This window comes from Pinus tabuliformis, chromosome 1_2, assembly GCF_031772625.1.
Source record: "Pinus tabuliformis cultivar Carrire ecotype Pingquan chromosome 1_2, CPIR1, whole genome shotgun sequence".
Classification (NCBI taxonomy): Eukaryota; Viridiplantae; Streptophyta; class Pinopsida; order Pinales; family Pinaceae; genus Pinus; species Pinus tabuliformis.
Window position 1 is genome coordinate 708,500,577 of NC_142298.1, and position 15,397 is coordinate 708,515,973.

The 15,397-nt window shown below is 38.9% G+C and overlaps 1 protein-coding gene across 1 annotated transcript; it reads left to right on the forward strand.

The window, feature by feature from the left end:
* The first annotated feature begins 315 nt into the window (after nucleotides 1-315).
* LOC149207700 (uncharacterized) lies at nucleotides 316-669 on the forward strand. The gene has a single exon (XM_089398122.1). It carries the CDS (start codon nucleotides 316-318, stop codon nucleotides 667-669), a length of 354 nt encoding a protein of 117 aa, XP_089254248.1.
* Nucleotides 670-15,397: the final 14,728 nt, after the last annotated feature.

The following is a 15,397-nucleotide window of genomic DNA, read 5'->3' on the forward strand; positions in this document are numbered from 1 at the left end:
GGGGATCATACTTCCTAAACAACACTATTGAAGCATTAACAAAGGAGTTTCAGGTACATCAACAGAAGAGAATATCATCCTCAGGTGAATGACACAGTTGAGGCTTTCAACAAAATTTTGGAGAACACTCTAACTAAGGTGTGCAACATCAACAAGAATTATTGGAATGTGCACATACCGATAGTTTTATGGGCATACAGGACTACTTGTAAGAATTTGACTGGGCAGACTCTGTTTACACTGGTGTATGGGCATGAAGCTATAATGTTGATGGAATATACAGTACCAAGACTTAGAATCGCAACAATCACGAATATGGCGAACAACGATATTATGGAAGAAAGATTGGAACAACTGCTCGCTTTAGAAGAAGATCGATTTCTTGCAGGATTTCACCAACAAGTACAGAAAGCCCAAGAAAAGGTATGGCACAATCTACATATTAAGCAGCAAAATTTTAAGAATGGAGACTTGTTTTTGTTGTATGATAGTAAGTTCACACAGTTCCTTGGTAAGTTCAAGATGCATTGGCTAGGTCCGTATGTTATCAGGGATATCTCAGATGGTGGCACAGTTCAACTTGCGAAGTTGAATGGAGAATTATTTGTTGGGAATGGGAGTAGGTTGAAACTCTACAGGGACAATTCCGTCCCTAGGGCTGCGCGATGATTATATGAATGTAGGACAATCTTAGTGCTACAGGTAGTTGGAAGGAAGCACAGGACTATAAAGTACTCTACCAATGATCCAAAATGGATTCAGTTTTGCCTCTAGATCAAAGTCTTCAAATGCAGATGAAAGTGGTATCAGAGCAGTGAAGCATAGTCATTAAATCAATCAGATCAACGAACGAGAGTGAGGGAGATAGACGGCTAGGATTAAGTCGTGCAAAATAAAGTTAAGAAATGAAGAGATCAGATTAAGCCACGTGTTAGCAGAACAAAGGAGTAGTATTCGTAAGCGGTAAGCAGTATCTCACGTGCTTATAAAATGGTAAATGGTATTCCTCAATTTCACGTGATTAACCTTAGCGGGCGACACGTAGCATGAGAAAACCACTTTTCTTGCACGCTCTCAATCTGATATCGGTCCTGCAAGAATTCATGCAAAATTGCACGATAGTTGTTGGATCACGTGGAACTTATAGACGGTGGAGATCGGCCAAGATAGTTGGCGAGCAGACAATGTGATATCCATTGGATCGAGTAGGATTGATCGACGGTGGAGATTGGCCAAGATAGTTGGCGAACGAGTGACATGATAGCCGTTGGATCAGACGGGACTTGGTAATGGATATGATAAACTTGTATTTATTTTGGTGTCGGGATCTCTGCTGGAAAAAGTCCGAACGGTCAGGGTCAACCCCACGACCACCGGTCCTTTGATTTTATGTTATCGCATTATCCCACATTCACTACAAATTGCAACTACATATGGTATATCAATACCATATCACCAAAATAGAACCAACATGCCAAAGGGTGGGACTTGGTTAACCAATCCACCGATTTTTTTATAAACCATTGTAGGTGCCGAACCTGCCCTACCACCAACACATAGTCCGAGGTGGTTTTATGCACGTCGAGGTGGTTTTTTCCAAACAGAGGGTGGTTTTGTAGGGACAAAGGTGGTTTTGGACCATTCCAGGGGGTTTGGAGGTCACAGTGGCCAAATATGGTCGAGTTTATACTCGTTTGACTCAAAATTTCAAGCTGAATGCAGTGGCGATGTCCATTTTCTTATTTCAGACTCTGTTTTTGAGCTCATACTTGTAACAACAATTTGAGGATAAAATAAAGAGGTCAGTGCTGGAAGTGAAAGGACCAAGATATGTAGCCAGAAATTATGGTGAACTCCTTTATTAAATTTGGATGTGTTGATGTGTTTGAATGTGTTTCCAAGTTGTTTATGTGTTTATGTTATTCGTAATCTTTTTGATCCGTTGCACTAAGTAACATAAGCAAACTCACACATAGTCTATAATACCTTTTCATTAATGGATCAAGTGGTATCAAAGCAACAACGTTTTTAAGGTTTGACAAGTTTGTGTGGAGATTTGAATGCTTACTAGGTTGAGGCTCGGACGAGGTGAAGGTGAACTTGTTGAGGCGAATCTAGAGATTAGAAGGGTCTTTTCACAAAGAAGGATGGCAGATGAAACTCCACTTGGGTCAGAATCTCAATTCTTGGATAGTTTCATGAAAATACGTGCAATGGTGGAAGAGATGTATCACGAGTTTAAGAAGAACAAAGATGAAGGCACTTCATCACCTAAAGATCAAGAAGATAAGGGAAAGGGAGGAATGCTTCCTCCACCATCTCCTCCATCATCACCATCATCGTCATCATCCTCTTCTTCTCATAAATCTAGTCCTTCTAAGAAGAAAAAGAAGAAATCCTCTTTGATCAAATTAGATGTAAAATTTGATTTGCCAATTTATGATGGAGAACTTAATGCTGGAAGTATTGATAATTGGATAAGACAAATTGAAGTATATTGCAGGGCGTAGAAAGTTGTTTCAGAAAGAAAGAAGATCCAGCTTGATAGCCTTCGACTTGGAGGAACCGCACTTGTATGGTGGGAAGGAAAGACATAAGCAAATCTCCAAAAGCATGGTAAAATCATTTCAACTTGGAATGAATTTGTTTCTGCTATTAAAAAGCAATTTTATCCTTTGGCTTATATGCAACAAGCAATGATGAGTTGGCAAACACTACGTCAATTAAAAGGTCAAAGTGTTCAAAGTTATACTCAGGAATTCTGTAAGAGAGCTTTAACATTAGGCATATCATTGGACTCACCAGAGACATTGTTGAAATACATAGGTGGTCTTCATAGTTATTTGAGGCATACCATACTTATGTTTAATCCAACTAGCTTAGATGATGTATCGGTTCAAGCAACTCATCTAGAAGCTAGAGGCAAAAATGTAACCCAAGATGTTGGGAAATCATCCAAACCTATTGAAAGCAAGAATAAAGGCAAAAAGAAACTTAAATGGAAGGAGAAGAAAACAAACACTGTGAAGAAGGATAAACCTTCATGCACTCATTGTAAGAAGGAAGGACACGATGAGGCACACTGCTGGTCATTGCATCTGGAATTGAAGCCTAAGAAGTTTGGGAGTAAAGAGCGAAAGAATGCTACTGCTATTTAAAAGGGCTTGGGATCAAATTCAAGTGACGAGGCAATGGTTACAGCTACATGTATAAAAGGTAAATATTCTAAAGCATCTACAAGTACTTCTTCACATTCCGTTGATAATGATAATGATGAGAGGAAAAGAAATGAGCTATTTCATATTAGAGTAATTTACAAGCATACTAAAATTGATATATTATTTGATAGTGGGTCACAAGTTAATTTGATTTTTGAAGCAATTGTAAACAAGTTGCGTCTAGAAACAAAACCTCATAAAAAGCCATATCCATTAGGTTGGGTGTGTGATAAAACTAAGCTACAAGTTACAAAACAATGTAAACTTCATTTTGCTATTGGGTCAAAGTTTGTAGATGAGGTTGAGTTAGAGATAGTCCCATTGGACATATGTGGAATTGTATTAGGAAGTCCATACTTGTACGATAGAAATGCTATCTTCTATTGAACTGAAAATAAGTATCAACTCACTAAGGATGGAACTGAATATATTGTAAGGGCTCATAAACTCAAAGATAATTTCTCTCTCATAAATTTAGGACAGATGAAAAGAATTGTAAATTCAAGTAAACAATTTTTACTTATGATTGTAAAATCAAAGGATATTGATAAATCCGATGCATTCCAAGGCTGTAATCCTAAACAGAAAGCAGATCTGGTTAAAGTTGTTTTCGATTATGATATTACGTTTCAAGAGCCTAAAGGGCTTCCACCCAAGCAAGAGATAGAACATGAGATTTATTTGCAGCAAGATGCTCCACTACCTAACATTGGAATGTACAGGTTATCAGCTCTAGAGAATGCAGAGATAAAGAAGCAGGTACAGGAGTTGCTCGATCAAGGGTTTATTCGACCAAGCACATCACCATGCGGATCACCTATTGTGTTAGTGCAAAAGAAAGACGGTTCGTGGAGAATGTGCATTGATTTTAGAGCATTAAATAAAATCACAATAAAGAATCATTATCCTCTTCCTCATATTGATGATTTGTTAGATCAGTTAAAATATGCAATTTACTTCTCTAAATTGGACTTGCGAAGTGGCTACCATCAGATCAGAGTTGCAGAACAGGATGTATGGAAGATTGCTTTCAAAACGAAGCAAGGACTCTATGAATGGATGGTTATGCCTTTTGGCTTAACTAATGCTCCAGCTACATTCATGCGAGTCATGAATGATGTATTTAGACCATTCATTGATGATTTTGTAATAGTCTATTTAGATGATATTCTTGTTTTCAGTAGAACATGGGATGAACATGTAAATCATGTAAAGCAGATTTTAGATGTTTTGAAAAGAGAAAATCTCTATGTAAAACTGTCAAAATGTGAATTTGGTAGAACATCTTTGAATTATTTTGGTTATATTGTAGGGGGTGGTGAATTGAATATAGATCCCTCTAAGGTCGAAGTCATTGTAAATTGGCCTAAGCCCAATACTACTACAGAAGTTAAAATTTTCTTAGGGGCAACACAATATTGGAGAAAGTTTATTGCTAACTTTTCTTTGATTGCATCTCCTTTACATGCTTTGACAAGTGTGAAACAAGTGTTTCAGTGGGGAGGCAAATAGCAGAAAGCCTTCAACACATTGAAAGAAAGGATTAGTACAATGCTAGTACTAGCACTGCTAGATCTTCAACATCCATTTGAGATCAAGATAGATGCAAGTGAATATACCATGGGGGCAGTGTTGATGTAGCACAGAAAGCCTATATGCTTTCATTCCGAGACATTCACATCAACAGTAGTTAACTATCCTACATATGATAAGGAGTTATATGCAATAGTTCAGAGTGTTAAAAAGTGGAAACATTATATAATGGGTAAAGAAACAAACATACACACAGATCATCAACCACTATAATACTTACACTCAAAAACTAAATTGCAACAATCATGACATTACAGGTGGATGGGTTTTCTACAACAATTTCATCTTGTTATCAAATATAAGAAGGGCATACATAATAAGGTTGCAGACATGTTATCAAGACCAATTATAAATGCATCCACAATACTTAAGCATAACTCAGTAATTCATGAAAATTACATTGAACAATATGCTTAAGACACAGATTTTAAGGATGTATAGGAAACTTTAAGTCATGGCAAGCAGGTAGAAGAATTGGATTATTTCATAAAGGACCAACTCTTATATCATTTGGGAAATTTATGCATTCCACAAATTGAAAGATTTAATATAATTCGAGAAGCACATACTTCTCTCATATCAGGTCATTTTGGTGTAAGTAAAACAGTTACACAATTAAAAAGATTCTTCTATTGGCCACGAATGAATGAGACAATTTCTAGATATATTAAAGGATGTACTATGTGTGCTACAAGCAAGCCAAGTAGTAGAAAATTAGGCTTGTATACTCCACTTCCAATTCCTTCTCGTCCTTGGGAAAGTGTTTCCATGGATTTTGTCGGGGGATTACCAAAGTTTAGAAAGAGTCATGATTATTTGTATGTAGTTGTGGATAGGTTTAGTAAGATGTGTATTTTGACACCATGTAATAAACAAGTCACATCTGAAGAAACCACAAAGTTGTTCTTTCAAAATGTATGGGTTCATTTTGGGTTACCCACTTCTATTGTATCCGATCGAGATTTTCGATTTGTTAGGAAATTTTTGTCAAGTCTATGGGAGTTAATGGACACAAAGTTAAATAAGAGCACGTCATTTCATCCACAAACAGATGGTTAGACAAAAGTGGTCAACAGGACAGTGTTACAATTGCTTCGAGGATATTGCAACAAGCATCCCAAACTTTGGGATGAGCATTTGTGTTATGTGCAGCATGCTTACAGCCATGCAAAACATTCTTCTACTCAGAGATCTCCTTTTGAAACTTGTTTTGGTTTTGTACCAAAGTCTCCCTTGGATTTTGTCTTTGGTAAAGACACATCATTTGATGGAAACAGTGATGTGGACAAAGCAACCAAGTTCATTGAACAAATACAGGAAATTCACCAGGCAGTACAGGAACAACTGGAAAGAAGCCAAGCAAAGTATAAGGCGCGACATGGCAAGCATTGAGTTGAGCATAGTTTTCAAGTTGGTGATCAAGTTTGGTTGTACATCAATAAAGAAAGACTGTAAGGGGAAGGTAAAATGCTGAAACAAATTAGAGATGGTCCTTTCAAAATCCTTGACAAAATTGGTGAAAATGCTTTCTGCCTAGATCTACTAGCTTACATGCAAATCTATTCTATCATAAATGTTGAAAACTTGCGATTGTATGAGCCCTCATTGATTGAAGATCCCGAAGAGCAAGGTTAGCTACCTTCCATTGAAGATCTTTTGCTCGAGTATCTCAATGAGCTACAAGAGGACACAGTCCTTGATAGGAGGATAAGGACTTCGCAACCGGGAAATGTTGAGTGTCTTTGAGTTGGACTCAAAGGTACAAATCCAGGTAAAGCACGATGGATAGAGATTGGAAAAGTGAGGGAACTTTATCCTCACTTACTCAACAGCTAAAACCAAATTTTGGTGGACCAAAAAATTCCAATGGGAAGGAGTGATCCAAAATGGATTCAGTTTTACCTCTGGATCAAAGTCTTCAAATGTAGATGAAAGTGGTATCAAAGCAGCAAATCACAGTCATTGGATTAGTCATATCAACGAACGAGAATGAGGGAGATAGACAGCTAGGATTAAGTCGCACAAAATAAAGTTAAGAAATGAAGAGCTCAAATTAAGCCACATGTTAGCAGAACAAAGGAGTAGTATTTGTAAGCGGTAAGCAGTATCTCGCTTGCTTATAAAATGGTAAATGATATTCCTCAATTTCACGCGATTAACCTTAGAGGGCGACACTTAGCACGAGAAAACCACTTTTCTTGCACACTCTTGATCTGATATCGGTCATGCAGGAATTCACGTGAGATTGCGCGATAGCCATTGGATCACGCAGGATTGATCGACGGTGGAGATCGGCCAAGATAGTTGGTGAGCGGATGACGCGATATCCGTTGGATCGAGCGGGATTGATCGACGATGGGGATCAACCAAGATAGTTGGCAAACGGGTGACATAATAGCTGTTGGATTGGACAAGACTTGGTAATGGATATGATAAACTTGTATTTATTTTGGTGTCGGGATCTTTGTCGGAAAAATGCCGGACAGTTGGGGTCAACCCCATGACCACCGGTCCTTTGATTTTATGTTATCTCATTATCCTACATTCACTGTAGATTGCAACTACATATGGTATATCGATACCCTATCACCAAAACAGAAGCAACATGCCAAAGGGTGGGACTTGATTAACCAAGCCACCAATTTTTTAATAAACCATTGCAGGTGCCGAACCCGCCCTACAACCAATGTGCAGTCAGAGGTAGTTTTATGCAAGCTGAGGCAGTTTTTCCAAACAGAGTGTGGTTTTGTAGAGACAAAGGTGGTTTTGGACCATTCTAGGGGGTCTGGAGGTCACAATGGCCAAATATGGTCGAGTTTATACTCGTTTGACTTGAAATTTCGAGCTAAATGCAGTGGCGATGTCCATTTTCGTATTTGAGACTCTATTTTCGAGATCATACCTATAACAGCAATTTGAAGACAGAATAAAGAGGTCAGCACTGGAAGAAAAAGGACCAGGAGACGTAGCCAGAAAGTCTGGTGAACTCCTTTCTTAAATTTTGTTGTGTTGATGTGTTTGAATGTGTTTCCCAGTTGTTTATGTTTTTATGTTATTCACAATATTTTTGATCTGTTGCACTAAGTAACATAAGCGAATTCACACATAGTCTATAATACCTTTTTCATTAACAGATCAACCAATGAAGGACTTTGTCGAAGAAGGAGGTTTGCACGGTATTTAGGAGGATGATGCAGGTGGAGGAAGCTGTAAGGAAGAAGGGGTAACTGCATTGCAGGGAAGGCTTTGATGCAATTTGTCCAGAATATGACTATTGGGGTTGCTACAGTTGTTTTGACAAGGAAATTTCCATTAAAAGGAGCTAGGGAAACACATTTAAGGAGCATATATGGGAAAATCTACAGCCAAATTCACATTTATGAGGAGGATTTGGAGGATATCGAAGGGTTTGAATTTGAAAAAGGATATAAATATGGCACCCTGCTCCACATTCATATACTTTGCTTGTTGAGAATTCGAAGTGTGATTTTTCACCTAAGTATGAGCCGAGTGTTTTGCTGCATGTCTAGTAGGAGTTGGGAGGAGATTGAGCAAGAGTTTGTTAGGAAAGGGTTAGGATCCATTATGACTTCTACACTTCTAGTACATGTAACTACACCGAGATCACCAAGAACAAAGCCTACTACTGCAGTAGTAGGAACCAAGAAGTAGAAGAAGCCCCAGAAGACTCCAGTTAGGCAATCATCAAGGAAAATCCCCACAGAACAATGGAGTAAGGAGAAAATGGATAAGTTGAAGCAACCGATGGAGCCCGAAGATTTGGATGAGGAAGAAGTGGCCGACGAAATAGAGGATATTAGCACAAATGAGGTGGAACCAATCTCTAGGTTGCCACCCTATATTCCACCACAGAAGCCAACCTCAAAGGTGACCAAGGACCCATATGCCATCAAATTTAAGGTCTTTACACCCCTATTACCAGAGGACATACCGATTGAGGGAGACTTGCTAGCAAGGGTGCCAAAACTGTACATGGAGGATTGGGATCTAAATGATCGAAGCAAGTATCCCCAATTCAAGTCTAGCAAGTATTTGAATGCCATTTACTATGAGGAAGTTGGAGTGACAAGGGTTGAGCCGATAAAATGGGTAGCAAGAATTCAATGCGATGGATTGTTGAATATGCTCTATGTTCCACACTTTGGGTGCAACAACATAAATATAATTTGTGTGTGTTAGTTGTTGGCATTGGTACATGATGGGTGTCTGTGGCTCGGGACACCAATCCCAATTGATGATATGTTAATTCAAAGGATTACTACACTTCCTTACCAAGGAGCGAACCCCATCGACGCATTTGTTGGGAAGTCTCAGGAGAAAATGTTGGCTGATCAGATGAAGAACGACTTCGACTTAGTTAAGAAATCCTGGGGATATGCCATTAGCTCCATTAATGATGAAGTTGTGCATTTTGTTGTGCACATTCTGGGTGGTAAAATAATGAGGAAGTGTCGGGCGGACGAAGTGCCAATAGCAGTTATATCCTTGGTTGCGCAGTGTAGCAAGGGGGTCCAATTTAATTGGGCAGGGTATTTATGTCAGGAGTTTTTGGAGGACTGTCACGAAGTGCAAGAAGATGGGAAGAAATTCCACTACGCATGGTTATTTCTCTTAATTGCACTAACAACATGGAGAATGTCGGACGAGTCATAGTTCCCCACTGTGGACCCTGATGTGTGCGAGGCTGCGAAGTATGCCTCGCTGTGGGTGTCTAAGGAACCGACCCGAGTTACAAAGAAAAAAAATTCTGGGTCTTATTTGAGATGGATTTGCACACGGTGATCAGCTATAATCCATGACTATCACCAATTTTGTTTCAAGAATATCGTAGCATTGCCGACTTTAAAGTAGATTTTCACCATGTGTATATCCACGCAAAGAAATATTTAGAGGTGGTATGGTATGAGCTACAATTCTTAGTTACTGAGGAGGACATCCTACTCATCATAAGAAAGTGGTCTAATAATTGTCTCACTCCCACTGTAGAGGATCCAAAGCAAGCAAGCACAAGTTAGACACAACAACCACTAGCAATGCATAAACTGAAAAGACAGTGGCAAAGGAGAAGGTGCCTCAAAAGGTCACAATTAACCTTGAGAAAAACATCGCGTAGGAACTAGGGCACGAAGTTGAACATGAGGAACCAACCATCGACGAGGGAGATCAGGGTGGTGACAACCCTTTTGTGGATATGGAGGACGTCAATTCCCCATTTATAGTGAAAATACAGAAGAAGAAAACTACTGGAGGTGCGCGGAAGAAGCAAAAGTACGACAGATCCGTTGGCACAGAGCCGATGGTCCTCACTGAGGGGGACATTGATGAGATAGGAGACACAGTCTGGGCTATGATGGAGGAATTTTGGGGAAACATTGAGGGCCAATACAAAGTGGTGTTGACAGAGGTCCAACAGGGCCTCAAGAAGTTGGAAGTTCAAGCGAGCACGGTTCAAGTGAGCGTGACTCAGGCGAGTGTGGGTCAAGCGAGCGTGCCAAAATTTAGTACCACCAGAGAAATAACATTCAAGCTCCGAGAAGTGAATCTACCAAGGGACTCTCTCCATTTTGAGATAGTCGAAGACTAGGAGCGCATGTAGTACTGGAAAACCCTAAGTCTCAACCTTGTGACATTCCCTATTCAGGCATTGCACGATTTACACCAGGGAGTCTCTAACGAATTGAAGATACATGAGAAATGAGCTCTGTTGGTCATAAAAGAAGTGAAAAATGACAACCAACATATGTTCGAAGAAAATAATAAAGAAATGCAGGATCACGACGAGGAAGTGGCATGCAACCAACAATTGGAAGAGGCTATAACCAAAGTTTGCAGTGAGCTTCTAGAGCTCCAGATCCCAGAAGTGGCAGCCTCAATAGCAAAGCTCCAGAAGTTGGTAGAAACAGTCAAGTAGTTAAAGGTAGAGGTGGGAAAGGTTAGATTTGAGTTGTAGATGCATATTACAGAACTCCAGATGAAGCTACAACCTACAACACCACTAGAAGTTCGAGAGCAACGTGAAGCTGCAATAAAAGCTGATATGGACAAGATAGCCATTGTAGTCAAGGATTGTGGTCAATTTTTTGAGGATACAATGGAAATATGGGCCTTGCTACAAGAGGACCCCCATGTGTAGAAGATTGAGGAAGAAATCAGAGACAAATAACTACAGTTTGATGAGCTCAAAGCCACGACGCGAACCTTAGCACCTGTGCAACTATTTTCCCGTCTTCAGGAAGGAACACTTCTGGAGGGATAAATTGATGAGTTGTGGTGGAAGGCATAGGTAATCTCAACATGGACACAACCTTGGGAATATGAGGCCTGCCAGCTCTCGCAGTCAGTAGAAAGTAAGTTGAAGAGCATGCAACAAACACAACGAACAATTGGTCTAGCAACAGAAGGGCCGACAACTAAGAAGCTGGTAGAAGAAGTTCGTTAGGCCAAAACACAATGCACACAGACACTTCATCAACTGAAGTCTACATACATCAGCCTAGAAAAGATCAAGGATGTCCCAACTGAGTGACTCGAGGATGAGTCACATCTTTGTGTTGGGGGCCTGTTGGGTAGGGGTCCCCTAGGTCCAAGTTTTATCTAAGTCATGTAAAGTCTCCGCATTTTGAGGAGAGGAGCGTGATTAGCGTAGAGTTATGATAGTCAAAGGGGCTTTAGGGTGGGTCAAAGCCCCTTATTTTGTAAAGCAATGGGATTATATAGAATAGTTTGATCTCCACCGATGGTTTGCGAACGATGGTATTGTAAGGGTAAAGGATATATAAAGGGATGTCTTAGCAAGTCTAAGGCAGTAAAGAAGGTAATATTGTGAATATATTTTGATATCTTTCTATATTCGGTCGAAGGGAAAGGTTCTTGTAGCTGTGTGCACAGAGACCTTGGTAAGTTTGCAGCTATGTATACAGGCCCCTGCAGCTGTGTACGCAGGGTCAGAAAGATTGTATCTTGAATACTTGAGCTGATAAAGAATAATTTGGGACAGATCTGTGTATTTTCTTATGTTCCGTAGCTTCTATATTTTTGCATGATTAGAGATATATTTTATAGATTTCTTCTGTAATTGCATCACGAAGGTTCAAATATTGTTTTATATGATGAATAATGCATGTTCAAATAGTTACGCACAACTCATGAGCCTTTGAAGTAGGAAAACGCTCTACGACTACAACAATAAGGTTAATGATTCACGAAGGTTGGATAAAGCCCTAAATTGAAAGAAAACTTACAACCACACTGCATAGCCCCTCTAGATGTAGAACCCTGGTTCTAGCATACCCCAATATTGCCTTGGGTGAGACTGCGGTCTCTGCTATGCAGATCGTTGCTGAAAGGGCCGGTAGTATAGAGTTTTTTTGGTTAGCGCAAACTAACTTTGAACCTGGGTCTAAGCCCCTAAACCCAACATTTAGTCAACCAGGATTGCACCTGTCCTTCTTTGTACCAAGGATGAAAATAATACCCTTTGAAACAAATACCAGATGGCATGACAAATAACAACATTTTGTTTGTTTACTTGTCTGAATATATTATAAAGTCCTAAAAGAAGGAGAACATGTCTTTGATGTTGAGAGCATAGAGATCCAAATATTATAGTGGTGATAGAGCAAGAGTAGCCTTGTGTCAAGTGTGGCTGATAAGGCCTAGAATAATGTCATTAGAGGGTTATACCTTCGCATCCCAAAATTGATACTTGTGTGTGAAAGAGTGCTTTGATCGTTGATCACCAAAGGGATCAATGTACTCAATCCTCCACTAGAGGGATCAAACTAGAAACCCAATTATAGGCGAGAGAAATCAAGAAAAGACTAAGTTCAATAAAAGAGGCAAGTCTCGTAGAGGAGGGAAGAAGGACGAGCCAAGAGAAGTAATGAGAATATATTATTGAGTGGAACACCCTATTCAATATATTGTTTGAGTTCTTAGGGTGTCTTCCTTTAGATGGAGAAGGATTGTTGAACCACGTAAGGAGTTCTGAGGGGAGAGTTTGAGCTTGTGGTTCTTGAGCATAGAGTTTGTAATAACTGCTTCAATACCTTACTAGGTAGGAAAAGACACAAGGTAGAAATCTAGAGACATTCTTGTTAATTTGAGTCAAGGCTTGGAAACAGGAGTGGAGGACTAAAGGGAATAGGAAGACTGAGAAAGTTGAGAGAGTAATCCCACAATGAGTATGTGTGGTTCTCGGGAGGATGAGATCCCTAAAGATGTAGGAGAAGGAACATAGTAAGAAAATTCCCGCTTAGGCCTAAGGCTAAAGAATTTGAAATTTTTTGAATCTGAAACCCCATAGTTTTGTTGAAAGATTCAATGTTGAGAAGGGATAGAACATTCGAGTTTGAACCAACCTACAAGGCTAAGGAGTAATAAGCTATTGAAAGTTCCAGAATGCTTATGCTACTCTAGATTCTTGATAGAAGTAATCATGGTAAGTTAATTCTATGAATGTGTTGGGTTCACTTGGGATAAATATTTAATCATCCTGTATTGCAGAATCCTTCATCAAAGAGTCTGCCAAACTATGAGAACCAGGCTCAATAGACGTAATATATACACAAAATTTGGAGAAATTACAAGTCAGTGGGATCATAGTCATAGCACTATAGAAACTAGGAAGGAACGATATACTCCTGATCCCGATCTCTAGTAGGACCCACAAACAAAAGTTTGAACCCTAGTCAGTCTAGTTGAGCTCGAACCCCAGTTGGTCCAGTCAATCCTTTATTAAGTCAAGCGCGCATGGAGAAGTGTCATGAGAGAAAAACCCCTAACATTTGACCTCAAGTTGGGGCTGACCCCCAACTTGTTTCGGTGAAACCCATAATATAGACATTTGTTAATTGGAATCTGGGTCATAATTTACGGAAAAAGGGGGGTTTCAATTTCATAAAACAAAAAGGTGTTCCACCACATAGAAGGGGGGGAATAGGCATATGTGCATGGGTAAATATTATTGTATGTGCACAATTCAAGAACCTGATAGAGAAAATCATTCAGAAGAAATACTCCTGAATTTTGAAGAAGAAATAAAATTGCTGGAGAGATTGTTGTGAGAACATGAGGTTAAATCCAGAGAGAAGGAATGTTCAACAATATTGTACAGGAAAGGGGTGCTCGTTGCATCCAAGGAAATGAAGGAGAATTTTTGTTTTCAAACTAATTACATGCTTGTAGGCTCAAGAGAAGAGGAATATGAAGCTGTAAAAAAAAATATAGAATTGATGTTATTGCAGGAAAACGAAGATGAGATAAAGGGAGAGGGGACAAGTCTATCCCATAAAAATGAAATTTTATTTCATTAACAACAGAAGGATACGAACTGTGAAATTGTTTTGGAACGAAATGAATAGGTTGCAAAAGGTAAACACAATGATCAATCATAATTTAATGAGTAGATCATTTACGATAAAGAATGCGCAGAAGATGAGTTCCAATATCTTATAGGGAAGCTAGGGGGGAAGTATTCAAGTCTCTTACATCTCTTTGAAGGGGGTGTATGATTGTGGAGATAACAAAATGGGAATCACAACCATCAAGTTTTTGCCAATGCAATTGAGCAATGTTAGTGGTATGTTCCAGCAAAAGGATAAGTTGGACATTGAAATTGAAAAAATAATGATTTTGATAAGAAAGACACTTGGAGGGAAGTACTATAGGAAGAAGGAAACAATCAACGACATGATCCAACTGACTAGATAATGTTACATCAACAAAGAAGAGAGCGAGCTACGAATTAAAGTTTTGGATCTAGGATGCATATGATCAGGAGGTCATATTCTTTTTTCCACTTGGTGAGTATGATGCAGGAGCATCATCCCTAGGTAACACATTTTGATTTAGACCCAAGGGGGTCCTAAATTTTCCAAAGGGGAAACAAATTTTCCTCTAATGGTAAATCTGTATAAATCAGAATTAATGAATTTTAAAATGTGTACATGTGTCCTGATTGTAGAAGAATCTACGACTGATAGGTGTTAGGTAGTTTTGATTAGATGTAGGTTGTTTTGGTGAGCTAGTTTTTGGGCCAATCAAGCCTTTGAAAATGTATTCAACATATTTTGAGTTGTAGTTAGTTTCCTAGAATTTGGACAAATGTCAAAATAGTTTCTATTTTGTTATCAAATATTCTAACCAATCTTTAACTTTATATCTGGATAGAAAATTTAGTCGAGGAGAGAGCTTGTTGGGATATAGTAGTTGGGCAGAAATCCTACCATACATTCCTCTGTAAATATCTTTTGATTTTAATATAATGGAGATGCTCTCTAGATTTTTTTCTTCCTATCAGAATTGACATTTCCTATGGTTTTTGTTCATCTGTCAAAGCTTGTATGTTTGAGGTATATTAGAGAGGGTCTATATCCTATGTCGAGATGACCTACATATAGTAAGGGCATTGTACATATATAGGATCTTGAGTAGCAAGTCATGATTTTCTCTATAAATACTCCTTTTGAATTTTAATAGAATCAACATTACATTGTGTTTGCTTCCCTATTTGAATATATGATAAAGTCTTAAAAGAAGGAGAACATGTCATTATTGTTGAGAGT

Excerpts from the sequence above, each read along its gene's own strand:
- LOC149207700 (XM_089398122.1), top strand. The coding sequence starts at position 316 with ATGGCGAACAACGATATTATGGAAGAAAGATTGGAACAACTGCTCGCT.